The 27,422-nt window shown below is 39.1% G+C and overlaps 1 protein-coding gene across 4 annotated transcripts in view; it reads left to right on the forward strand.

Moving 5' to 3' along the window:
• Window positions 1-27,422, forward strand: part of LOC108712994 (talin-2) — a 116,151-nt gene that overhangs the window by 83,792 nt on the left and 4,937 nt on the right. For 3 of the 4 annotated variants that reach the window (XM_041588376.1, XM_041588377.1, XM_041588378.1), the window contains 25 exons: window positions 2,015-2,212; window positions 3,433-3,572; window positions 5,038-5,131; window positions 6,141-6,230; window positions 6,316-6,438; window positions 8,632-8,775; window positions 10,517-10,678; window positions 10,817-10,957; window positions 11,828-12,009; window positions 13,030-13,162; window positions 13,588-13,689; window positions 13,816-13,986; window positions 14,253-14,399; window positions 16,974-17,075; window positions 17,595-17,714; window positions 18,823-18,969; window positions 19,720-19,886; window positions 21,553-21,736; window positions 21,827-21,898; window positions 23,279-23,404; window positions 23,746-23,862; window positions 24,471-24,656; window positions 24,881-24,988; window positions 25,539-25,644; window positions 26,987-27,111. In XM_041588376.1, the coding sequence (XP_041444310.1) occupies window positions 2,015-2,212; window positions 3,433-3,572; window positions 5,038-5,131; window positions 6,141-6,230; window positions 6,316-6,438; window positions 8,632-8,775; window positions 10,517-10,678; window positions 10,817-10,957; window positions 11,828-12,009; window positions 13,030-13,162; window positions 13,588-13,689; window positions 13,816-13,986; window positions 14,253-14,399; window positions 16,974-17,075; window positions 17,595-17,714; window positions 18,823-18,969; window positions 19,720-19,886; window positions 21,553-21,736; window positions 21,827-21,898; window positions 23,279-23,404; window positions 23,746-23,862; window positions 24,471-24,656; window positions 24,881-24,988; window positions 25,539-25,644; window positions 26,987-27,111 (3,387 nt within the window). The remainder of the gene's footprint in view (window positions 1-2,014; window positions 2,213-3,432; window positions 3,573-5,037; window positions 5,132-6,140; window positions 6,231-6,315; window positions 6,439-8,631; window positions 8,776-10,516; window positions 10,679-10,816; window positions 10,958-11,827; window positions 12,010-13,029; window positions 13,163-13,587; window positions 13,690-13,815; window positions 13,987-14,252; window positions 14,400-16,973; window positions 17,076-17,594; window positions 17,715-18,822; window positions 18,970-19,719; window positions 19,887-21,552; window positions 21,737-21,826; window positions 21,899-23,278; window positions 23,405-23,745; window positions 23,863-24,470; window positions 24,657-24,880; window positions 24,989-25,538; window positions 25,645-26,986; window positions 27,112-27,422) is intronic. The other variant, XM_018255611.1, reaches the window with a different exon arrangement.

The raw sequence follows: 27,422 nt of genomic DNA on the forward strand, positions 1-27,422 counted from the left end.
TAATATGGACATGGTCAGTTATTCTATAAAGAATATCAGCTCAGAGCAAATCGCAAAATCCAAAAAACATCGAATACAATCAGTTGTATTCAGAATAATAGCAATATGACATCATAAACCTGATCCATAACCGTTTTTGCCTGAACTCCTATTTCTACATGGCAAATAATTTGCTAATATGTATAGTACAGTAATAGAAAACCAACACACCCAAAAGTCATGACATGCATGCTGCTGATTCTGTGTAATTGTATCATTAATTGAGGCTTGTTCGAAATAATAGCAGTGTTCAATATAATAGCTTGTTCCAAATAATAGCAGTGCGAAGTTAGTGAAGTCATTCATTCTGTGAAAAAACAGCTGTCAATTACAGCCCTTATTTAAAGAAGGAAGGCAACAAATGTTGTGCATGCTGATTATAGTGCATTTCTCTCTGAAAATCTGAGTAAAATGGGTTGTTGTAGACATTGTTCAGACAAACCGCTTACTTTTATTAGAAAGTTGATTGGAGAGGGAAAAACATATAACGAAGTGCAGAAAATGATAGGCTGTTAAGCTAAAATGATCTCAAATGCTTTAAAATGGCAACCAAAACCTGAAAGAATGGATAGAAGAATAGCCAAAATGACTCTGACTCGGCCAATGATTAGCTCCGGGAAGATCAAGGAAAGTCTAAAGTTACCTGTGAGTTCTGTTACAATTAGAAGACGCCTATGTGAAGCCAAGCAAGAAGCTCCTGCAAAGTCCCATTGTGGGAAAAAAAAGATGTGACGAAGAGATTACAATTTGCCAAAGACTGACTGGCCTAAAGAGAAATGGCGCAACATTTTGTGGACTGATGAAAGCAAGAGTGTTCTTTTTGTGTCTAGGGGCCGCAGACAGTTTGTCAGACGACCCCAAACACTGAATTGAAGCCACAGTACAGTGTGAAGACAGTGAAACATGGTGGCTCAAGTATCATGATTTGGGGATGTTTCTTATACTATGGTGTTGGGTCTATTTATCACATACCAGGGATCATGGATCAGTTTCAATACATCAAAATACTTGAAGAGGTCATGTTGCCTTATGCTGAATAGGCAATGCCCTTGAAATGGGTGTTTCAACAAGACAATGACCCCAAACACACCAGTAAATGAGCAACATCTTGGTTCCAGACCAACAAGATTGACGTTATAGAGTGGCCAGCCTAATCCCTTGACCTTAATTAAATAGTGGGATGACATGAAAAATTTTGTTTCTGAGGCAAAACCAAGAAACGCAAAAGAATTGTGGAATATAACAGGTGCCAGAAGTTGGTGGACTCCATGTAACACAGATGTGCAGCAGTTCTCAGAAACACTGGTTATACAACTAAATATTAGTTTTGTTATTCAAAGGAAAGCAAAATCTTGAAACATTTTCAGTTTATACAGTGAATGAGTTTGTAAAGAAGAATTCAGACACTGCTATTTTTTAGGACACCCTTATATTCCCCTTTCTTCACTTTCTGTAAAGGAATAACACAAATTTGATTCATTTTTCTTTGTTTTGATTTGAAATAGAATGTGCAGTGTTCCCAATGAAATGGCGTGTATGGAAATAAAAGCTATAATAAGGATTTTGAGCTTTAGTCACCTTTAAAACACACTTCTATTATTATAGTTTAACTGTAAATGGTCAAGCTATTAACTATTTATGGATGCTGCAGAAAAGCTTTGTTACATTAAAGCAATGATCCCCAAGGCTCGTGAGCAACATGTTGCTCTTTAACCCCTTGGATGTTGCTCTCAGTGGCCTCAAGTAGATGTTTGTTTTTGAATTCCAGGCTTGGTGGCAAGTTTTGGTTGCATAAAAAACAGATGTACTGCCAAATAAAGTAGGCTGGCCGTTCAACTGGCAGGGACTACCAAATAGCCAATCACAGCACATATTTAGCATCCCAGAAATTTTTTAATGCTTGTGTTGCTCCCCAACTCTCTTTAAATTAGAATATTTTGTATAGTGAGCATGGCATATTTCTTTCCTCTCTCAGCTTCCTCCAAGCTCAAAGTCATTCCAAGAAGCCCAAAGTGAATTGAACCAGGCAGCTGAAGATCTCAATCAGTCAGCAGGAGAAGTGGTCCATGCTTCACGGGGCCAGAGTGGAGAATTGGCTGCTGCATCTGGGAAATTTAGTCAAGATTTTGATGAATTCCTTGATGCTGGCATTGAAATGGCTGGGCAGACACAGGTTATATTTATGAAATTCCATTGCTTATATCTCTTGTTAGTGCTAAAAAAAAATTCTATCAATATGTGTTCTTTCCTTATATAGTTGTAACTCCTTTGCCTAAAAATTTAAAAAAAAAATATTAGGCACCCTCCAGTGATTGTAGTCACTTACCTGATACCCTTGGCCAGTGCTCCTGTTAGCAGAAAACTACAGTGGCCCGGTGTTCTTCTTAGTGAGCACCACAGAGCTTTCTGCATTTTTCTGTGAGTGTGCATGTTAAGGAGAGTGACAAGCCAAACCTTAATGAAAAAGCCAGCTTTTCACTTACTGCTCATGCGTCTGCCCCAGGCATTGAATAACATGAAATGGAAGGAGGATTGCTCCATGGTACTCGCCAAGGAGAACTCCAGACCACTAACAGAAGCACCTCTCCCTAAAAGGAGAAGGAAACCCCCATGGCGCAAAAATCCCTCCCCCCTCCCCTGTGTTGCCCCCCCTCCCTCCAACCCCCTGGCCTACATTTCCCCCCGGGCAAATGCCCCTAACTTGTTACACACCTCTCTGCGCAGGTCTTGTCCACGGAGTTCACAGGCGCCATCTTCTCCCGAGCGGTCTTCTTACTGGATTAATCGGCATCTTCTGATGCATGCGCAGTAGGAGCATTTACCGGTACGGATCTACTGCGCATGCACCGAAAGTCATGAAGAAAAAAAAAACTTCTTGACTTTCAGCTTTGGGAGAAGATGGAGCCTGAGAACTCCGTGGACAGGAACTGCGCAGAGGGGTGGGCAGACACATGGGCATTTGCCCGGGACAGGTAGGCCTTCTCCTTTAATATGCTTCTGTATTGTATGTAGTGGCCCTTCTATCCCTTCTCATGTGCTTCAGTATAAATGCTGACAATAGCCATTTTGCATTTTAAAGGGTAATTTATATGTTTTTATTTATTCTGACATTTCTCTTCTATGCAGCCGAGACATACTGTATGAATGTTATTTTGACACAAGCCGTGTGTGTGTGTCACATTGGCAGTCCCAGAGTGTTAATTATGCATGTCCTGCTTCAATGTCAGGTATAGTGTACTTATGCGAGAAAATATGATACCAGTTTAACATAAGCTTCTATTATACTGCTGCGTCCAATCGACCATTTGCCAAGAAAAGGCCTTCCTGAAATCCAGGCATTTCTTATTTCTTATACCCAGCAAACATTCTTAGATATTTGTTGGCCTCTTTCAGAAAAAAGATGACCAAATGCAGGTGATAGGCAGTCTGAAGACCATCTCCATGGCTTCTAGCAAACTTCTCCTGGCTGCTAAGTCTTTGTCAGTGGATTCAGGAGCTCCCAGTGCCAAAAACCTTTTGGCAGCTGCAGCAAGGTAAGAGCAACACTGAAATCTCTTTTGCATCTTCATTTATAAATTGTTTGTGCTTTATATAGAAACTTCCCCCCCCCCTAAAATTATTTTTGATAAATGTGCAGTTACTCATACTGTAATATGTATTTATGTTCAGAAATTCTTATGTGTCTTCATTATTAATAGTAAATAAATAGTGCCAATACATTCACGATACTTGTATAACTTGTGTGCTGCAGGCTCTGCGTGTCTCCTGATCACGTGACTCAACAGGATGCATTCAATAGTAGAACAAAAATAATGAAGACGCGATGCCAATGCGGGTGGTGTACCTAAAGTCCCTCCAAGGCTTTACTGTGCGGAATATAACCAAACTTTTGTGCACTTATCCACTGAGGAAGGGAGCGCGAGGCTCCTGAAACGTTTGGTTATATTCCGCACATAAAGCCTTGGAGGTACTTAAGTACACCACCCGCATTGGCATTGCGTCTTCATTATTTTTGTTCTACTCTTCATTATTAATAGTATTGTTAGGAGTAAGAATAAACTATAGCCTATTCAGATGTGGTAGCCTTATTGAAAACTTATTAACAAGTTACAACACATGTCTCAGCATGAAAAACCCTGCAAAACTCCCAAATACCTAACTGGAAGAATGTTCTAATGAGTGCTTCTTCTAACCACCAGCATCTTTCATACTTTTGTCCTTCTTGCCACATACATCTTTGTCTCACGCTTCCGATTCTCAACACCTTTCTCTTTCTCTCTCACTTTTCTCCTTCTCACAACATACACTTTTCTCTCACTTCACATTTTTCTCCTCAAATCCTGCACTGATCTCTCTTTACAAAATACTTTTCTCCCCATTTTCATTTTTGGCTCTAATATTTATCCTTCTTACTACATTCTAGCCCACACTTTTCTCCTCAGAACCTGTGTTTTTTTTCTCATTTACACTTTCTTTTTACATCTAGCCTATTCCTATTCACCACATGCATCATCCTCTATTACTCACACTTCTTAGATACTTCTTATAACATGCACCTCTCTTTCTCTAAACATACAAAGATAATACAGATTTTATGCATATTATGCATATGCTCATAAAGTGTATACTCATAAAGTGCCAACATATTGCACATCTCATCCAAAGCAAACCAATTGCAGTCATATTGGTTGTACATTATTATTTTCTCCTGTATTTGCTCTTTTCAAATGAGTGCACTGAGATTATAATGCTCATTTATCAACACTGGGCAAATCTGCACTTGACAACAACCCATATTAACCAACCAGTTTTTTTGTTTTTTTTTAGCCAACTGCAGGTAGCACAATGAAACATAAGATTAATAGTCATCGTTAATTCCCAGTGTTTCTAAATTAGCCCATCTAGAATTAAGTGATAGCATTCTTTTTGTACAATATGGCTTAATTAATTATTCAAAGTGTAAAACTTCATATGTGTTATTTATCATCTCTTTACTAGAGCCGTAACTGAAAGTATAAACCAGCTCATCACCCTCTGTACACAGCAGGCCCCAGGACAGAAGGAATGTGATAATGCTCTGCGTGAGCTAGAGGTCTGTTATAATAATAATAATAATAATAATATACTAGTTAATATGCACTGTAAATGCATAATGTTATTTTCCATGATAGCATTGGGCAGATGGGTCTACAGTCTGTATTGTAGGCATGGGTGGAATTTGTCTTCTTCAGTACCAGATTGGGACCCACCAGAGTGGTCACTTAAGGTGCCCCCACACACCTGCTGCCCCAGTCATGATGTCATCCACATGCCGACGTGGCATCCTTGTGCCCACAATTGGGGGGAGGTCATGGTGGGGTCCATGTGGGCCAGGGTTTTTTCTCGTTGCCCTCCTGGCCAAATCCAACCCTGTTCTCAACTCAGGGGCCTCTGCAAGATGTGTAGGAGTTTGCGTGTTCTGCACAGTATCTTGGCTGTTCCTATCACTGCACTCTTCTGGACAGACGTTTTCTTTTTTTATTGTTAAATTTGTTTTCAGCTATATAGTGTTTTAAAGTCACACAACCTTAATATTTGGATTTAGTTTGTCCGAACACTAAAGATTTGATATTTGGTATCGAAAACCCAGATTCGGCACATACTTTATTAAAATGTTTATATAATATATAAGTCTGTGCTGTAGGCATGGGTTGCATTTTTTTCTTCTTGAGTGCTGCAACTTTTCATGACATATTACAGAGTCAAATGCATGTTGCCCTGTCAAGAGAAATGATGTGCAGATATCACCCAAAACCCTAGACAGACCTACCTATCTCATGATTTACTGCACTGCAGTATTGGTGCATCCACTATTTGTGAGGCTTTCCATGGTGTTAGCAATAAAATTGCAGGAATTCCCCATCCCACCCCCATTAGCATTCACAGCACTGATGTAGCCAACACCTGTGATTGTCATCTCTGTGTGGTCCCAGCTGTACATGAAATAATGACACTGCTCTGTTTAAACTTGTGAAAAAGTGTTTCTGAGAGTGACTATGTTGTAATAACGATTGTTTAGTTTGTGTGGTTGTATTAAATAATATTAAGTTGTGATGTTTCAGACTGTTAAAGGCATGCTGGAGAATCCCAATGAACCAGCCAGTGACCTGTCCTACTTTGATTGTATTGAGAGTGTGATGGAGAATTCTAAGGTAACTTTGGGTAGCTGAAACCTAGTTATAGGTTCCAAGTAATGCTTATAAAGTTTGAGCACCGTTATCTGTTATTTTGTGACAGGTCCTAGGTGAATCCATGGCCGGAATTTCTCAGAATGCCAAAACAGGTGACTTGCCTGCCTTCGGAGAGTGTGTGAGCGTAGCTTCCAAAGCTCTTTGTGGTTTGACTGAGGCTGCTGTGCAGGTAAAACTACAGGAAACCAGTCTGTTGTTCACATTATTGTAGAACTTAGTCCAGAAACAAAGCTTGTTGGACAAGCTCCAGCCTTTGTAGGCTTTGAGAATCAGGTCATTATACATTGGGTTTATTTGTGGACTGGTAATCTGTTTTACTGACTACTCTTACTCAAACAGTGACCTGGAAGAACAAGAAAGTGAGACCAGAAGTTTGCAGATGAAAAGATCAATATTTCTTTAGTGCAAGAAAACACAAAATTCTGAGCCATCTCCTAGTTAATGTTAATAAACCTGGAGATATGCACCATTCAGGTTCATAAATATGCCATTCTGCAACTCTGTGTCTGGCTCCTCTACAGCCAATACATCCAAACATAAAGAGGAGCATACAATGAGTAAAATGACTGAACATTTCAATTATTCGTTGCAACGTGTTTTAAGCTACATACAGGGCCCCTTATCAAGCATTTTAATTAGCTCATTATAAAAGAGGTATACTTTGTATTTATTTTCTTACAAACTCAAATAGGTTTTTAAACAGTACTCTACAGAACTCTAAAATTGCAGACTTTCTGACAGCGTAAGGTTTTTGGATTGTGTGTGGAGAGTGCCGACATCTTTCATCCGGCCGGAGCCCAATGCGCATCGTAATCGATATAGCCATGTTCGTTAATGCCATATCGGGGAAAGATCCGCTCGTTTGCCGATGTTGCCAAACGAGTGGATCTTTGCGTCTATGGCCACCTTTAAATCTATTATCCCTGAATTGGTTTTCTAACCTTAAACTAGCAGGATTTTTAATGCATACTAACATCATATACCAATCACAAGTCTTGTGTTAAAGCAGGTTTAGCTTGTGGTGTACTAGTTTAGTGCTATTTAAAGGGTATAAGACCCATATTTAAAAGGAGTTCAAAGAAGAGACCATGTGTTGACCATATATTCTGCCTACTATTTAGTTGTAATAAATCCATACTTTATTTTTTTATCTGGTATAAGGCATCTATTGATCATTTTTTTTGTCAATCCGTCAATAGTCAATTAGGCAATAGGCAAATAGTATTTTTAACACAAGCCCTATTCATTGAACTCATGTTGAACAAAGGGGTATTGTGTTCCTTAATACCTAATATTTAGTGGTGCCAAATGTAGAAGTTTCTGGAAGTCAGCAGAGCCCCTCCTGCTGTCACTGGGATGCTTATCGATGGAGACATGCTTCAGCTTTCATGGTTTATCAGGAGTGATGTCAGACTAAATGGACTGTTAAGCAAACTAATAAGAAAAGCAGACATCATGTCTGACAAATTTACAGTGTGTGCCAATGTGCTGTATTAAGCTGGGCATAGACGCAAAGATCCGATGGTACGAATTGAGGATTCATAAGATTTTCGGACCGTGGGTGGAGAGTCCCGACATTTTTCATCCACGGAGATTGGTCGATTGGACGGGTTAAAAGATTTCTGTCGGCTGCCAATGATATATCTCTGCATGTATTGCCGTTCGTTCGATTTTCAGTGGGCGACTGTCACTAGCTTTGTCTATCGTACGATTGCTGTCAGGGGCAGAACATCGGCTGATCTGTTATTTAACTACTTTATTTGATCTGAATGGTTAGTGGCAGGTCGGGAGATGGGGAAGTCCGATCATTCGAGGATTTGAACAATCGGATCTTTGCATCTATGGCCAGCTTTAAAGATCTTGACCCTAGTGCTGGCTTCTGTTTAGCTTTTTCCTGAAGACTGATTATTTACTTTTTTACAGTGCCATCAGCTTCCATGCATTGTTTTTAGCCTGCATAGCATTGGGGGGGGGGGGGGGTAATTAACCTATTATCTATAAAGGAACTTCAAATTGCAGCTTCATATGTACCATCATTAATTCAACTGTTTGTGTGGCCAGATTGGGTCAAACAGGCAAAAGGTCAGGGAATGCTAAAAACAAGGGTCCAGGAATAAGATAGTCCACAAAAGAGCAATGGCCAGCATATTGCATATCTGCAATGACAAATCCTATCAGTTATCTTGGCTTGCTTCTGAAGGGTTTTTAAAATTTACAGATAAAAAATAAAAAGTCACAAGCAGGTTTTTGACAAAAATTAGGTTTGCCAGGTTTTAGGTGCCAAAATTTTTGAGGTGCTTTGTGCTAAAGTTGACTATTGCATTTCCTACAACAGAGACAGACGTCTTTTATTTCTCTCCAGGCAGCCTATCTGGTTGGTATTTCGGATCCTAACAGCCAGGCTGGCCAGCAAGGACTGGTGGACCCCATACAGTTTGCAAGAGCTAATCAAGCAATTCAGATGGCTTGCCAAAATCTGGTGGATCCTGCAAGCAGCCCATCACAGGTCAGTAAATAAAACCTATAAAACCTAACCCAGGAAACATGGTATACTAATATTCTTCAGGAGACTAAGCGTCATGGCCAAAACATGTTAAAGAGACTGTTCATTACGTTTAGTAGTATAAATTTAATTTATTCTGCATCATCGTTTTAAATATGATATTAGTAGCGCTCTTGTTCTGCAACTCTCTAGTCTGAATTTCAAACTTTATTCGTATCTCCAGTAAATGATTCTAGCAGACATGCAATTGTTTGAACGATAGACTGCTAAATGAGTAGGACTGTAGGAACTTAAAAATAAACGTAAAAAATATTATGTGAATGAAAATCCAGCATCACTTATCATTGCCATGATCCCCAGCAACCAGATACAATTTTACATATAACATTGAGAGATGGAAAAACTGTTTGTAGCTACCATTAGTTTTATTGTGTGTATTAGTTACTAAAAAGTTAATGACTTTAATGACTAGAACACAAAGTGCATATCTAGTAGAAGTAATTATAGAGCAACTGGACTTGCTGAGTAACCATTGAAGACATTTCACTACTCATCCGAGCAGCTTCTTCAGTTCAACTGACTGGTGTGGGAAGTTCTCGGCATATAAACTCTTCCACTAATCCAATCGCAATGGCACATTGTTATCGTGGCCATACACGGGCCGGTAAAAGCTGCCGACAGACCGTGTCGGCAGCTTATTGGCCCGTGTATGGGGCCCCCTTACGGGCTTCCCCGATCGAGATCTGGCTGAAAGTCGGCCAGATCTCGATCAGATGGGACGAAAAATCCCGTTGGATCGCGGCCGCATCTATTCGTTGATGCGGTTCCGCGATCCGACCACCCATTACTATTAGTTAGGATCCGACCCTAGGGCCCACGATCGGATCAGCCCGATATTGCCCACCTCAAGGTGGGCATATCCGGGAGAGATCTGCTCGTTTGGCGACATCGACAAACGAGCGGGTCTCTCCTTGTAAATCCACCTTTACTCTTCAGAGAGAAGTTGAAACTCACAGCATTCACCTGTGTTCGTTTCAACTGTCATCTCTCTAAATAGTTACAATGTGCCATTGTGATTGGATTAGTGGAAGTTTTTATATTCCAAGGACTTCCCACACCAGTCAACTGAACTGAAGAAGCTGCTCGGATGAGTAGTGAAACTTCTTTAATGATTACTCAGCAAGTCCAGTTGTTTTTAGATTTACCTATACTAGATATACCATGACCTGGATGAATGAAAATCTTTATAGTCACTTAGTGCATATTTTGGTGCTATTACCTTGTTTACATTATTCCAGCATGCAGATCAATTTTTGCATTTTAAGTCCTACTTACTAGTACTACTTGCTTTAATTATTTTTTAAAACTAGCACTGGTTTTCAACACAATTTTAACACCAAATGTAATTTAGAGACTTATTGTTTATGATTTTTATAACATAAACTGATTTTGAAGCTGAGAAATAAGAAGTACTCTTCTTATATAAAATGTATAGAGCTTATTTAAGTAGGGTAAGTACAAGTAAGCATGCTAATGGCTGGAATTCCATTCACTTAGTACTTATATCAATCTAAGCTTTATTAAATATGCGCTTTTGCCCTTCTTTCCTTTTGATACTTTTATACTGCCTAATGAATAGATTTCAGACTACCAGCATGTTGTGCCTAACAAAAAAAAATGATCAATTGCGACAATTGAGTAAATAAAACCTTGTTTCCATTCTTACTTTGATCATCTTCTCTAGGTACTCTCAGCTGCTACTATAGTAGCCAAACACACCTCAGCATTGTGCAATGCCTGCCGAATTGCTTCCTCCAAAACTGCCAATCCTGTGGCTAAAAGGCATTTTGTTCAGTCAGCCAAAGAGGTGGCAAACAGCACAGCAAACTTAGTGAAAACAATTAAGGTAAGAAACCTATTTATGTAGAACTCTATATGAAAATATATTTATGTGCTAATTGTCTATTGTGGGTTTATAATGGGAGCTAAACTAACACAGTGGGAATTGGGTTACTAAAACCTGGTCTGAATTCGCTCCTCACAGACACTAGATGGAGACTTTTCTGATGAGAATCGGAATAAATGCAGCATTGCAACATCCCCCCTTATTTCAGCAGTGGAAAATTTAACTGCTTTTGCCTCAAACCCGGAATTTGCAAGTATACCAGCACAGATCAGCAGTGAGGTGAGAAGCCACTTATGTTAACAACCATAGCACTTCCACCAAATGACTTATATATGACCTTTGTTACTCCTTAAAACTTAGTCATGTAATATGACTGTCGTCCCTGTAAGAACTAGATGTCTTTATCTGTCCATAATGCTTTGGGCTTAAAAAAATGCACACTCACTACGAATATTAAGCTTTGACCTATGCTACCTAGTAATAATATATTATATCAGTTAGTGATCAGTCTAAAACACTTTAGACTGATTTTAGACTGATTTATTATGAGTTATTGAGTAATCTTGAAAATATTACACCACTCGTTTTTATGATTATTCAGTAGGTCCAGTAGAATTATTACTATTCGATATTCCACACCTACTGTTTCACACAACTCTTTCTCACAAAAACTGTCAACCATTGTTTTTTAAATTCCTGTTATGTCTGTATCTTTTGTAGTTATTATATTCTTATTGTTCTAATGTATTGCATGTACTCTACTATAGGGGAGAGATGACACTGATAACATACAAACACAACTTTAACAATTAGCCATTATTGTGTCATGTAGAAAAAAACAGATCAATGTCCTTGTAACTCAAAGTGGTTCTCCCACTGTATATTATTACATGTAAATATCTCCAACAGTATGTCTACTCTCTCTACAACAGCAATCCACCCAATCATGTTCTCAGTACAGAATATAAACCACTCATCATGAGATGAGATGAATGACAAAATTAGTTAAACCAGTAGGTTACCTTTGTATACATCAAATAGAGAGCCCCAGATCCTTCTGTTGTGTTGTTGTTAAATGCTTTCTTAAATGTCAGCCCTTTATTAACTTATGCAAACAAAACAATGATTTTTTTCATTGATTTAATACAGGGTGCTCGTGCTCAAGAACCTATTTTAGTTTCTGCAGTCACAATGCTTGAAAGCTCATCTTCCCTCATCAAGACAGCCCGATCCCTGGCTATTAATCCTAAAGATCCCCCCACATGGTCCAGTCTAGCTGGTCACTCGCGCATAGTCTCAGATTCAATAAAGAGCCTTATTACTTCTATTAGGTAAGTGGTTATTGCAGACAGCTTTATGGTAAGTTGCATGTTAATGATGTTTTAGTTAAAGCTTCCTGACAAATCTCAAGTCATGTGTGCCAACTGAGCTGAATTGTCCAGTTCATCTCTCATACGCTGAAAGGGCTGAGGTTATACAAGTCTATTTACAGATGAAAACATAAAACCAGATAAGCAATTAGCTAGTATAGTCAACAAATATATTAAAAAGTTATAGTGACTGTTCAAGTATAGATCTGGCTAAGATTTTTTTATTGGAGTCATTGGAAATACTGCTGTCTTTTATTGAAAGAAATGTTATATTATTATTATTATGTTATAATACTTTCTCTGCTGCGTGCAGCCTCTTTTTCTGACGCTCTCCGCTTCTGATTATCTGTTCTTTGACCCTTGCCTGTCCCCGACCTCTGATAGTTTGTTGCCTGTACTGACCTTTGTCTGTTCCTGACCATTGTTTTGGATCCTGATTCTGTACTGCGTTACTGTAGGTTAAGACTGCGAGCCTGTGACCTTGACTATGTCCCTGACTTCTGTTTCTGTACTGCTCTACCTGATTGGTATCGACCTCGGCCTGACCCTCAACTAGGGCTGCCACCTGGATGGTACTTTACTGGCCTGGCCGGTAAAAATGATGGCTGATCCCAATGTTATTAATAGGGAAAAAAGATAAAAAAAATTTTTTTCCAGAAAAAGGTGGCAACCCTACCCTCAACTAACGCATCCTTTTCCCAGTCATCCTGTACACATTATTGTTCCCTTATCTGCCCAGAACTCTCCCTTTGCTCCTCTCACTTTAAGACCTAGTGGCATCCCAGTAGTGAAGGGCTCCTCCCGAAGTGAAAGGCGGGTATTATAGGCAGAAGCGTGAGCCATAATTGGGACCTTAGCGTTTGTTCTGGGTTTTTGGATACCATACGTTACACCATTTTTTTCAGCCCTCATCCAAAGTTTTATAACTGAGTCCACCACCTTACTCTTGAAGAAAGCAAACATTTTTGGTTATTTTTGCAGGGACAAGGCTCCAGGACAAAGAGAATGTGACCAGTCCATTGACAGCATCAATCGATTTATCCGTGATATTGAACAGGCCTCTCTCGCCAGTGTTAGCCAAGATTTGGCCATGAGGGATGACATATCTTTGGAGGTATCACTTACTCACAATAAGGAGCCATATATTTTGCTATATTGGTTGTAATGCAAATGATGATGAGGGGTTGCTTTGAAACTGACAAAAACACAATTAGTGGGGTTTAAAAAAAAAAAAAAAGCAGTCCAATGGATGCGTATTTTTGCGCTCAGCATGTGCCTGAGACACATAAAAAAGCCTGTGTGTGTAAGAGTTTATGTAGTTAACTTTTACAGTTACTTTGGGCTTTTTTGTACATAAAGCTCTTAAGTGTCTTGCACTGTGTACTGTACATATTTGTATACTGTATGTTACAGGGAAAAAAACAGGGACATCTCTTCTTATGACCAAAGACAATTTCTCTCTAATTTATTTTACAGGAAAGATTTTATGAAATAATTAAGTTCTGTTTGACTGTGCATCTCAACTGTCTTTCTCAACAGGCTCTGCAAGAACAGCTCACATCTGTTGTTCAAGAAATAGGCCACCTTATTGATCCCATCACTACAGCGGCAAGGGGAGAAGCAGCACAACTAGGGCACAAGGTATAGAAAACTTTACCGTTCTAAAAACACAAAAAGAGAAGTATGCACTCTAGTTTTGTCTCATTACTTCTGAATTCCCTTTTATTTTTTTCTATTTTTACTTTTTTTTTTTTTTTTTCTATCAAGGTAACCCAGCTTGCCCGTTACTTAGAACCTCTAGTCCTTGCTGCTGTTGGATTAGTCTCCAAAGTCCTGGACCATCAGCAGCAGATGACTGTACTAGATCAGACCAAGACACTGGCAGAATCTGCTCTTCAAATGCTATATGCTGCCAAAGAGGGCGGGGGAAATCCTAAGGTACTTATGGCTTCCAGTTTCTCAAGTTTACATTTATGCAGTACATTTATAATTTATAGCTATTATAGTTCAGATGTGTATTCAAATTACTATGGTATTTTTGTATTTAGAAGGATGTTCATTGTGATCCACTCTGAGTGCTGCTATCCTTTCAGGCCCAATACATGCCATATAAGCTGCCTCTTCATTCTTAATGCTGTCTTATGGATTGCATGTTGGCTTCTGTAGATGTTAACCCAGATGTCCTGGTATCTTGTTTCATGCAGGCTGTTCACACTCATGATGCAATAGCTGAGGCAGCTCAGTTGATGAAAGAAGCTGTAGATGATCTCATGATTACCCTAAATGAGGCTGCCAGTGAGGTTGGCATGGTTGGGGGGATGGTGGATTCCATTGCTGAAGCCATGAATAAGGTAAAGAAAAAGCTTGAATCTGTGTACAGAATACTGTGCTTGATGCCATAAATAACATTCTTACATAGCCTGTAAATGTAGATAAGGTGTGCTTCAAAAGCAGATTAGGCTCTTTGCAGCCCCGGGTGCACGCCGTACCCCCTGCCAGGGCAAAGTATACATGTAGTAAATAAAGCAGCAGCACTCCGGTATTTCTGAAAAATTTGTAAACCTTTACTTAAATGCCATAGGCCTATGGCATTTAAGTAAAGGTTTACAAATTTTTCAGAAATACCGGAGTGCTGCTGCTTTATTTACTACATTCTTACATAGCCTGTTATTCTAAGGGAGAATCTCATCGTTGTTCTTCCCTGCCCTTCAAGCTATGCAAGACAACATTGATTTGACGCTTACCATTTTCATAAGTGACAAAAGTGTAAATGAATAGTAACACTAAAAAAAAGAAAGTATTTTAAAGGGGATGTCCACTTTTTTTTACCTTTTATTAACAAGTACCTATTGTTAAAATAGGCATGTTGATAATGGGGATTGTTAGAAAAAAATTGCTAGATTCCTTTTTAATGAATTCAGTGCTCGCCAGCCGGTTGAGTGCTGCTGTTTTCAAATTTCCATTGCGAAACCTCTGTGTTCAGTGAGCAGGTCCTCCACTTCACTCAGTTACATAGCAGGAATCATACTCGTAGGCAATATGATTCATACTATACAAAGGGACAGAGCATGTACAAGACTGACGCTGTTCTGTTGTACCCTGCCGATGTCAGTAAGTAGTATTGGAGGAGGGAGTCGATTAACCCCTCTTTTAATGGGACAGTGCTAGACCCTCTGTATGTACAAATAGCCGCACCTCTCACCTTTCCTAAGGTATTCCTGCTTAGGTGGTGCAGAGTTCTCAAGACGGTCGGCACACGTCATAACACTTGCAAGAATAGAAAGAGAATCGCACAAACACCAAATATGTTGCAGGTGGGGAACTTCCCCTTTTCTTTATTGTGACCACCTGTGCATCAATGTTGATGCACAGGCGATTCTCTTTCTATTCTTACAGTGCTAGACCCAACATTGGGTAAGCTGCAATTTCATTACCAGAAAACTAGCCGTTTTTGTTTTGTAAAAATAACATGCCATGTAGCCCTGGGGCAGCCATTCAAATTTAATATGGGCACATAAATACAGACTTTAAATTACAAAAATATTAAAAAATTTTGACATTACTGGTTGATCTACTTCAAGCTAGGAATTGAAAGCAAAGGTCTCATAAGCTAGTTCACGTTTAAAAGTTAACATTCAATTATTATATCTAGTATAGGTAAATCTAAAAACAAAAATGAAAATCTTCATAGTCATTCAATTATTATTTGCCTCTTTTCAGCTTTAAAATAGGGGTTCCATTTGAGGCAGAGGAATTTACTTTTTATTCAGGTCCTCTCCTATTCTTCTTCCAGTTTCTCATTCTTACAACTGCCTAATTGCTAGGGTGAATTTGACCTCAGCAACCAGATAGATGTTGAAATTCTAAAATAGAGAACTGCTAAAAAAAAAAAGATAAAAAAATATTAAAAAAAAAGTCCAATATCTAATTGTCTCACAATATCATTGTCAAAAGTTAATATAAAGGTGAAGGTGTTTGTGCCCTGTTTAAATAACAAAATGTTATTTTAGCAAAAGATCAAGTTTGTGCACATTTTTCAATACACAATAAATCGGTACAAATAGAAGTGATATTTGCTAGCTCTAACAGTTTCATATGCCCCCCTCCCAGTTTATCATATTGAGCCTTACTGTATAATAAATAGGGCTCATTTACTTTGGCTCTGTGCACACAAACAGAAAACATTTCTTTATAAGTCTTACCTACTTTACCCTTCAAACTGTATAAGGTCTTATGTGTTGGGTAGTGTAGTATATCCAAATCGTGTTTTTCTCTTGGCAAAATTCTAAAATCTTGTGTGTTAATTGCAAGTTCTTGGCTTTTGGGTGTGTGAGCAGACACTTTTTAATCCTACTTTGCCTCTATTTTTTCTTCTTTCTTTACTGTTCTGTTCTTTTCCTCTCTAATCCCTCCTCTTATTCTCTCTCATCTTTCTTTCAATGCCATATGAGCAATTTTCGGTTCACATTCCCAGTAAACACTAGCTTCAAAATACAGAAATGTAAGGTAGTACAGGCAGTCCCTGGGTTACGTACAAGATAGGGTCTGTAGGTTTGTTCTTAAGTTGAATTTGTATGTAAGTTGAAACATTGACTTATTAAATGCAACAAGACGGATGTTTTCCTAACATTGTATTTATTTTTACCTTTCTGTGCACATTTATTTTTACTTTTCTGTGCTCTGCAGTAGACGACACACACCAGAGGGGATTGGGGCAAGTGGTTTATTAAAGCTAAATGCTAATAAAAGCCAAGCAAACCATAGTATGTTACTGTAATAGCCTCTGTTTGTAATATGAGTTGTATGTAAGTCGGTTGTATGTAACTCGAGGACTCCCTGTGTAAGAGACATCTTGTATAGGAACGTGATTGCTTGTTTGTTTATAGTGTATCCGAAAATTAATTTGACTTTCTCCTCTGTCACAGTTGGATGAAGGGACACCACCTGAACCTACAGGGACCTTTGTCGACTATCAGACCACTGGTGTTAAATACTCCAAAGCAATTGCTGTGACTGCCCAGGAAATGGTAAGAAAAGCCATGGAACTGCAGGTCTCAGTGATATTCTTTTTGTGATCATAACTGGGGGGGGGGGGGTAGATAGCCAAAACTGTTGTGCATTTGTGTTGAATTAAAGGGAAAAATAAATTAAGCCAAAAATACATTCAAACTTTTTTTTTTATTTAAAAAAAAAAATGCTACTCTATAGGCATATTATGCACACACATATATTACATATATTTATAAAGCAGTAATGGAGTGTTATTTCTGTTTTTCTGCTCATTGAACTCATGTCGAACAAGGGGAGTTTATTGCCCTTTTAATAGAATTAACTGAGAAAACCTTGGTGGCAGTGGGAACAGTAGGGTCAGAGTAACTGGGATGGATTTACCTCTGCTGCCCCAGAAAAAACATCCCAAAAACAACAGACAGTGACACAATACTGAACTATAAAGTATTCTATTTCTAATAGTTTTGAAAATACTCAAATACTATTCGCCTATGCTTTGCTCTTTGCTATATTTTTTACTTGGTGTGCTCCTTCAGATGACCAAATCTGTAACCAACCCAGAAGAGCTTGGTAGTTTGGCATCGCAGGTGACAAGCGATTATGGAAATCTTGCTGTCCAAGGTCGTATGGCTGCAGCTACTGCAGAGCCCAAGGAGGTAAGTGACTAAATATGAAGTTGTTTCTGCATTCAATACGGTATACCCATATTCTTTAGGTTGCATACCCATATCTCCCCTATATGTAATCGTGACATGTCCTAGATTAGGCAGCAGTTACAGGGAACTATGCATAGTGCACCACTTATATCAATGGCCTAATACAAGGCCTAATACAAACTGCTAGAGATTTTTCATCTCATGTTTAAAGCATTACCCTAGCCAGCTTTCCTCAGGAAAACATAAGAAGATGAGCGGTCTTCGTTACTGTAGTGTCTCCTGAACAGGCCTCAAAATTAGTTCCCTTTGAAATCCCTGTAAAGTTATTCCTTTTAAACAGTGGTTACCAGAATATTGAAACAAAAGTTTTTAAGGAGTTATATGTGATGAAGGGAGTGTTGTTTCCATGACACATTAATGAATGAGTCATCACAATAATTCCTGCCTGCATAATACATAATGTGTGTTTTCGACTCCTTAAAAAGCCTTTGCTGCGGCACATGACGTGTACCTACCTAATAGTGGGGTTTACACCACTATTGCAGGAGTGTGCACATTTTGAGTGTAGGCGTGGCTGTATGATTTTGCTGTACTAAAATACTGAGCAACACTTTATTTAAAATTTTTGAAGGCATATTGGACATAAGCATGCTTACAAAACTGCCCTATAAATGTAACTATATTGCACCAATGAAGAGAAGTAAAGGAAAATTATGTTTGTGTTGCCGATAACCATTTTATAGCCTTAGGTTATGTTTGTCTAGTCCACCCAGAAACCAGATCTTTGGAAAGTACCTGCTTTCAGCATCCTTTGTTTCTCACACAAGTGCCATCTAATAAATAGCAGATGGAATGTAAGTCCACATTCTGTTCTTGGTAGGTGCAGTGCTTTCTTTTTGTAGTGTACATGTAGTGCAGAAGCCCAGGAGATATCAGTGAAGGTGTTTTCTGATGAATGATTGCATGAAACAGATCATCTTCTTTACAAAAGTTTTAGGGATCTGTAGGGCCCAACAAAGATCTTATATGGGGCCCAGTAACTTCTAGTTACAACACTGTAAATTTTATCAATTGTGAACTTGCTGTCTTTCTTTTTATCTTTTTCCAGGTTGGGTCCCAGATTAAATCACGAATTCAGGATTTGGGACATGGCTGCATATTCTTAGTACAGAAGGCTGGAGCTCTGCAGATATGCCCTACTGACAGTTACACCAAACGTGAGCTAATTGAATGTGCTCGAGCTGTGACTGAAAAGGTATAGCATGCGTATATGTATAACTTTATTTATAAAGCACTACGAGGGTACACAGCTCTGTACAATGTTACAGTATAGAAATAAGTATAAATATGCAGAAATTAAGTGCCATATTGTAAGAGGCACGTTAGGAAGTCCTTACCCCACAGAGCTTACAATCTAAGTGTATAGTAAACAATTGTCACACCATATTTAGACTTATGGGTCCTCCTCAGAAGCTCTGTGGTTTTCATTGCTCCCAGCTAATAAAACATGTAAGGCTTTGTTTGGCCCATCAAGTGGAATCTGTGTGACTACATTTATGTGTTGTAATGGTTTTTAACTTCACATGACATGAGTGTGCATACAGTTATTGAGTGATATTGATTGTCTTAGGAATTCACTGCACATATTTGCAACATTCTCCAGTGTTTAGTTCCTACAAAAAGTTAATCCTAAATCAGTTCTACCTATTTTTGGTTTCATGCTAATTAGCATTTTTGTTTAAAAGAGGCATAAGGAAACAAACTATTGACTAAGAGACTCAATCCTGATAGGAATTTGAATGCTACAGTATTTTTTAATGTCATCATCATCATTATTGTTATAGCTATTATTATTATTGTCACTAAAGTGACAAATCATCCACTAATACCACCCAAAATCCTAGGTCTACCCGTAGGTTCAGACGTCAATAAGAGGAAAAGAAACAATTATTCCCCCCATTCCTCTTCTGGTATTGTTAATGTTCATGCAATTTCTTTTGTCTAGGTGTCGCTGGTACTTTCAGCTTTGCAGGCAGGCAACAAGGGGACGCAGGCTTGTATTACAGCCAGCAGTGCTGTTTCTGGCATTATTGCAGATCTAGACACAACTATTATGTTTGCTACAGCTGGAACTCTCAATGCCGAGAATAAGGAATCATTTGCTGATCACAGGTAAGTAAACTAGGCAGTCATATGGGTTTTCAGTCATTAGCACCAAGATGGGAGCAGCCATCACTTAAATAATGTACAAGGGGTTGTAGTCTGCGCTAGCAAGAAAGGGGAGAGGGGATGGCAGCTGCACCAAGAGTATGGACCCACTTGTCCACTTGTAATTGCACGTGAAACTGAGTTAGGTGCGCTATGTCACAGAATGGTAACCACCTAAAAATAAAGAAGACTTCGATGGTGTGTTAACCTTTAAACACAAAAGGTAATATGCGCTCAGAACTACTCACATGGAGTTCGTGAAGTGTCAAATAGTTAGAAACCCGCGACACTGAATCGATCGCGGGTTTCTAACTATTTGACACTTCACGAACTCCATGTGAGTAGTTCTGAGCGCATATTACCTTTTGTGTTTAAAGGTTAACACACCATCGAAGTCTTCTTTATTTTTAGGTGGTTATCATCAATTAAATAATGATTTGGTGGTATTAGGGCTCTTACTGACGAGCAGGTTAGGGCTATTCCACACGGGGAGATAGCGACGCGTTTGCGGTCGCGGCGACAAAGCGCCGCGACAGTCGCCGCGACCGGCGCAGGCGACAGTTTTGTATGGGCGCCTATGTAAAAACGCCTGTGCTAACCACACGAGGCGATGCGCTTTTCAACAGTCGCCTGAAAAAGCCTGGCGAGGCATTTTCAGGCGACTGTTGAAAAGCGCATCGCCTCGTGTGGTTAGCACAGGCGTTTTTACATAGGCGCCCATACAAAACTGTCGCCTGCGCCGGTCGCGGCGACCGCAAACGCGTCGCTATCTCCCCGTGTGGACTAGCCCTTAAGGCTGCGCTCCCCTGCGTTCCGATTTTCTGCATTCAGCCACAGGAAAGCGCAGGAATAGACGCATTAAGCTTTTTTCAATGGGGCTGTACTCGAACACAGGAAAAATGCAGCATGTTCCGTCTCATCCTGCGTTCTGCGCCTACACGCGCCTGTGTGAGTACAGCCCCACTGAAAAAAGCTTAATGCGTCTATTCCTGCGCTCCCCTGCGGCTGAACGCAGAAAAGCGGAACGCAGGGGAGCGCAGCTTCAACTGCTCGTCAGTAAGAGCCCTAAGTGTGGTAAATCTAAAGAAGAAAGCATGTTTAATTTGGTGACAATTTAATGATCAGTTGCTACTAAACATATATTACCAGTAATAGAATTGTAGCTCCCTCAAACCTGTATAATATTTGTGCACCTATATATTGAACTAGTAGATTATTTAGTGCCCCCTCTGTGCCCTCTGTACTTCAGAGCTCCCAGCAGCCTCTGGTTCTGCTGTTTATTGTAACACTGACTTTCAAATTCCCCTGTGCAGAGGTGGTCACTCAGTTTGGCATCCAATAAACATAACTGACATAATTGGCTGCAGATTATTTGCAAGCAGTAGGTTGCAGTCACTCTGTCATGTTTTTCACATGTAATTAAATTGCCCGTGCATCGTAATTTGTATTCTTGTGGTGATAGTTTTTACAGCACAATGATTATTATTATAACTCCTATTACTTTCATTAGTTTGAGTTAGTTTTGAGTTCATTAGTATTCAGATTAACAAATTGCAACTTTGCTGTTCATTAAAAGAATTTTAGGTATGATTTAATTTATAATAATTATGCTTTATTTTACTTTACACAGGGAGAACATACTAAAAACTGCAAAGGCACTTGTAGAAGACACAAAATTGTTGGTTTCAGGAGCTGCATCCAGCCAAGAAAAGCTTGCACAGGCCGCTCAGTCATCTGCTAATACAATTACCCAGCTGGCCGAGGTTGTAAAGCTTGGTGCTGCCAGTATGGGCTCCGATGATCCTGAAACCCAGGTGAGTAGAATATGCCACGGATCCACCAGGTTCCAGAGAGAATTCTGAATTAGGTCCACTGACCTCTTATTTTATTTGTGCGCTCTCCAGCTGTATATCTATCTGCAAATAAGACGTCCTGGCCCGGAAACGGTATTCCAAATGAACACGGAGCAATGTGGGGTACAGTCAAATAACATGTTTGGCCCGTGTGTTCTGTAATTTCACTGACCCCCTCCTTTTTTTTATTTTATAATTTTGCCCAGAACTTTTTTTAAGGGATATTAAACTAAGGTTTTGCAATGGGTGAGCTGAGATGATTAGGTTTGATTATAACCCCTTGTAAATTTCACCTATAACTTTTTACCTGTTTGCTTCTAACTTCACCTTTCCTCCAACAATTCCAGCCCTGTAAGTGACAGTACAGCTTGTTAGTTCCCACGTGGAGTTTATAGATCTTGCCACTTAAAGGCACAAACACACACACCGTGCATCTTTTCTGAAGCCATTTAACCTGCCTGTGTGTTTGGGAGAAAACTGGAGCAAATGCAGCCAGATATAGGGTGAAGTTTGTCAGAGTTGGCTAATCAAGCCAGTGAACGAGCAATTCTAAAAGAAAAATTAACTATATGGTCACAAATCTGGTTATTGCCTAAAATCCTTATTAAATATATACAATGGTCTAGAAGCTCTGCCTTGCTGAGTCTGTTTGCATTTACAAGTGCTCAGTGTTACTTCAGCTGTTTAGCTTCATGCGATGGCCTTTATTTGTGCTAGCATCACCCCTCTGCAAGGTATGTTAAGGTATATGGAATGAGACTCTGCTAAGTTGAGTAGTGCCCATTATAATAATTTTATTTTCCATTGCTTACAGATTTAAATGGGTTCATGTGAGCAAATAACTCGTTGTTAATGGTCTAAGCAACTTTTCAGTTGGCCTTTGTTTTTTCTGTCTTTATAGTTTTTGAATTATTTGCCTTCTTCTGACTCTTTTCAGCTTTCAAGTGGGGGTCACTGACCCCATCTTAAAACGAATACTCTATAAGGCTACTAATTTTTAGTACACGTCTTTTTACTCTCTTGCCCTCTCTTTTAATATTCCAGCCTGTTATTCATATCAATGCATGGTTGCTTAGGTAATTTGAATCATAGCAACCAGATTGCTGAAATTACAAACTGGAGAGTTGCTGAATAAAAAGTGAAGTAATTTAAAAACTACAAATAATAAAAAAATAGATCCTCTTTTTACAGAAGTAATACCTTTGTTAGTGAAGACACATGTTGCTGAAAGAACACCTATTTTTTTAAGCAGTTCCATGATGGAAGATTCCATCTTTATTAAAAATAGTGATGATGAAATGGGGTGGCTTTCTAGCTGCTTACTATGCTGTGAAGAGGCTGCTCCCCCTTGAGGACCACCAACCTTCTACTCTACTGGCTTGATACGCATGGGTCACATTCTAACCTCTCACTCTTTGAATTTTGCAGCACAACCTTTTATGGGGTAGATTATTTACCCCCCTACTCTAGATTTTCAGTAATGACACAAGTATCATTTCTTAGGTGGTGCTGATCAATGCCATAAAAGATGTGGCAAAGGCTTTGGGTGATTTGATTGAAGCAACAAAATGTGCAGCTGGGAAGGCAGCAGACGACCCATCCATGTACCAGCTAAAGAGTGCTGCCAAGGTAAATGCTTTCTCAGTGACATTAAAATCAGTAAATAAGCCCTTAAAAGCTAAAAAAACACAAACAATTGCATTAAGGGCCACTCTTAAAACCATACCACAGATCAAATAATCTCTGTTATTTTGATATATTTAATGTAACATTCTCAAGCTAACTTGAGTTTTTTCACATGCTGTGAGTCGCTGACAGATTCCTCAGCTCTAACTGGCTGGTTCCAGCACAAAACAACAATCGGCAATGCACTATTTAGCTATAAATGCTATAAGAAAAAAATAATATTTTTTAAAGAAAAGAACTCAAGTCTGTCACTAATGTCCATACTGTGCTTCTTTAATCTTTAGGTTATGGTGACAAATGTAACCTCCCTTTTGAAAACGGTGAAAGCTGTAGAAGATGAGGCCACACGTGGTACAAGAGCTCTGGAAGCCACAATAGAGCATATCAAGCAGTCGCTAACAGTGAGTGCAATGAAAGTTCTCTCATTTGATAATATTAGTATCTATACTGACAAAGATGCAGTTATGGGAGTCTGTCTATTGCCTCATCACATTTGTAGGAATAAAATGATCCTGATGGGATATTAATAAGCATTATTGAAGAGCTGAAGCAGCTTTCAGTTCTGCAAAACTGCATGTAGATTTGTCAGTTTGCCTCTATAAGCTTCCAAGAAACAGACAATGCCTAAACCATACTAATATCTATAGTATATTTCATTTATTTACTTGAACATTATCCAAAAATTATAAATTTGAGGGACTAATGATCCACCCAACAATGTGGTTTATGTAACCTGACAGATGACATACAAGTTATCTATAATGTAATTTTGCATTGAATATATAATATAGCATATGCCTATTGGGTGACTGTACTTAATTTAAAGGCAATGAATTGATAGGAACATAGTCAGCATCCCTCCTCCATGTATTGTGTTTAAATACACATGTAACCCTTTACTGAAAGAATCCTATGAACGACTGTACTTTAAAAAAAAATAATGTAAAGACCTACATATATCATGCAAAAATGTGTTTGGAGACTGTTTCATTAATGAAACTCTTTCTAGGTTTTTCAATCAAAGGATATCCCTGAAAAGACTTCATCCCCAGAAGAATCCATACGTATGACCAAAGGAATCACTATGGCAACAGCCAAAGCTGTAGCTGCTGGGAACTCTTGTCGGCAGGAAGATGTCATAGCCACAGCTAACCTGAGCCGCAAGGCAGTGTCTGAAATGCTTAGAGCCTGCAAGGTGAGACATGGCTTCAAATAATGTGATGAACCTGCTTCCAGTATCTGTGCATTTATGTACTGGTGTTTGTAATCTACAAAATACAAACTTACTATCCATCAATTACTATGCAATGTTTTGCTTCGTTCATTTATTTATTTATAGTGGTTTAGTAGTAGATTCTGAACAAAATGCAATAATATATCTGAACCATTAACCTGGGTGTTAATATCTACCTTCCGCAGCAAGCAGTTTATCATCCTGATGTTAACGCAGATACCAGGCAGCGAGCCTTAAGATATGGGACAGAATGCACCTTTGCCTACCTGGAGATGCTGGAGCATGTTTTATCTGTAAGGAGAATGAATCTGACCTTTGCTTTTGAGAGAGAACTGTATGCCTGTTGTCATGCATGATGCTCTTGACTCTACACATTAGATTGACAAAAGCAACTTTTGGAGTGCATGTTCATTTCTCACATCTTGAGTGACAACTATCATGTTTTGAGAATAATTTCAACATAATGCACAAAAGCAGAAGAAGAATGTGGCAGACTTGCAAAACCCTTTCTTCCAATCTCTTCTATTCAGTCAGAGTACCATTCACTAGCTGGTTATATAGTATTGAAAAAATGCCTTTAAATACATCAATATCTTTGATTCACTTGTAACGTCTGCATAATATTCACATATTTTTATATACAACACTGACATACAGTATTTCTAATTACTGAACAATATACAGTGAATTTATACATAAATGGTGCCAATGACAAATATTGTTGGAGGCTGGAATTTTACAGATGTATGTATTATGACACTTAACTATGTAGTAACAATAGCACTACATAGTTTTAGAGCAGGGCTTAAACACCAATAACAATAAATAAATGTTTTATTCTAGATTTTGCAGAAGCCAAGCCCAGAAGTCAAGCACCAGCTGTCCATATATTCCAAACGTATTGCAGCAGCAGTTACAGAGCTCATTCAGACAGTGGAAACCATGAAAGGTACAATGTTTTTGTGCAAGATGTATTAAAGGAGAAGTAAAGCTTAACTAAAGACGTAGGCAGAAATGTTGTACATTATGTTTTGGGCTTTTGTACCAGCCCATGGCAACTACAGCCATATAGTAGGGAAGATCTGTGCCTCCAACGATGCCAAATGTACTTAAAGATACATATATACACACACTTTATAATAGACCCTGGTGCTGCAGAGTTTTAGGAGGACAGTACCTCCACCATATGTAGAGTATATGTAAAAAAAAACTCCAGCACATAGGTAGAATGCTTAAAGTTGGAACCCTTTAACAAAAAACACTGTACTCCCCACCCCACGTAGACCCCCCAGCCTAACTGCCCCCCGGGGAAATGCCCCATACTTTATACTTTTACGCCCTTCTGGCATCGGAGCTCCACACAGCCATCTTTCGGGTGGGAGATTGGTATGTTGGCGCATCCGCAGTTGGAGCAATATGCCGGTTTGCAACAACTGTGCAAAAGATGGCTGCTTAAAACTCTGATGCCAGAATCTGTGCCGAGGGATAAGTATGGGGCATTTCCCTGGGGAGGGTCACTTAGGTTGGATTACCCTGTGTTTAATTGTGCCAAGCACTAACGTTTTGGGGGCAGGCCCCTTCATCACCTGACCCCTAAGCTTAGCCTCTCAACAGCTGCTCAAAGCTCTCTGAGCATGTGCGTTTCATAGACACTCCTAACAAAAGCCAAAAAATGGGAAACTCCTGTGACAACTTCTGACTCTACTGGCAGTTTGGACAGACAGACAGACAGATAAAGCTAGACATGTTACAATATGTTTACCCATATTTATAATGTGGCAACATATACCGCAGCACTGTACAGTAAATGGGTGTAAAGATTACATAAAAAAAACCTTATAATAGGTAAAAAGGGCCCTGCCCAAAAGTGATTGCAGTCTAAAAGTATTAATTATTTATAAAACATTTTAATATATCCTGGGGAGTACTGCATATCTTTGGGTCTGATGACTTGTGACAGCAGTGTGTGCATAAACGTTAAATAAACAAAAGGCTTGTGTACCCTGTAAATATATTAATATAAATGTGTCTTAAGTGATGTCAGTATATTATCTAATAATCTACCCCCTGATGTAAAATATAAGGATAGGAAGTTGCCTCAGAGTTTCATGTACTGTATGAAAGGCCTTTATATTGCCATGTAACTTCTCAGTGGCTTCTAATGTTCTTATATTTTAAAGTAGGAGGTATGTTATTCCATAAATATATATCACCCCATTCCTGTATACAAATGTAGAACAGCATTTGATACAGTTCATGCTCTTCTTAAACTAATCCTAATGTGATTATAGGAACTGAGTGGGTTGACCCTCAAGATCCCACTGTGATTGCTGAGATTGAACTGCTTGGTGCCGCAGCTTCTATTGAGGCGGCAGCTAAAAAACTGGAACTGCTCAAACCACGGGCCAAACCCAAAGTAAGTGCTGCAATGTTGCTGTGAGTGTAGAAGCGTTTATCCCCAGTTTATCTCACACGACATCAGGTTTGCCTGAGAGGTACATTTCCCGAGACAATAGTACACACATACTTTCAGTAGATGATTCTCCCAGTAGCTTCTATTATTCGATTTTATTTGTTGATTTAGCAATGTATATTGTATTACAGTTGAATGTTTTTAAAGCACAGTTTCCATGAAACCAGCAAAATCTGGATAATGCTCTTGGGGTGCCAGATCCAGATGAGATAGCTGTGCTTAAAGTAGACCCCCCACAATCACAAAGTCAGGGA

This window comes from Xenopus laevis, chromosome 3S, assembly GCF_017654675.1.
Source record: "Xenopus laevis strain J_2021 chromosome 3S, Xenopus_laevis_v10.1, whole genome shotgun sequence".
NCBI lineage: Eukaryota > Metazoa > Chordata > Amphibia > Anura > Pipidae > Xenopus > Xenopus laevis.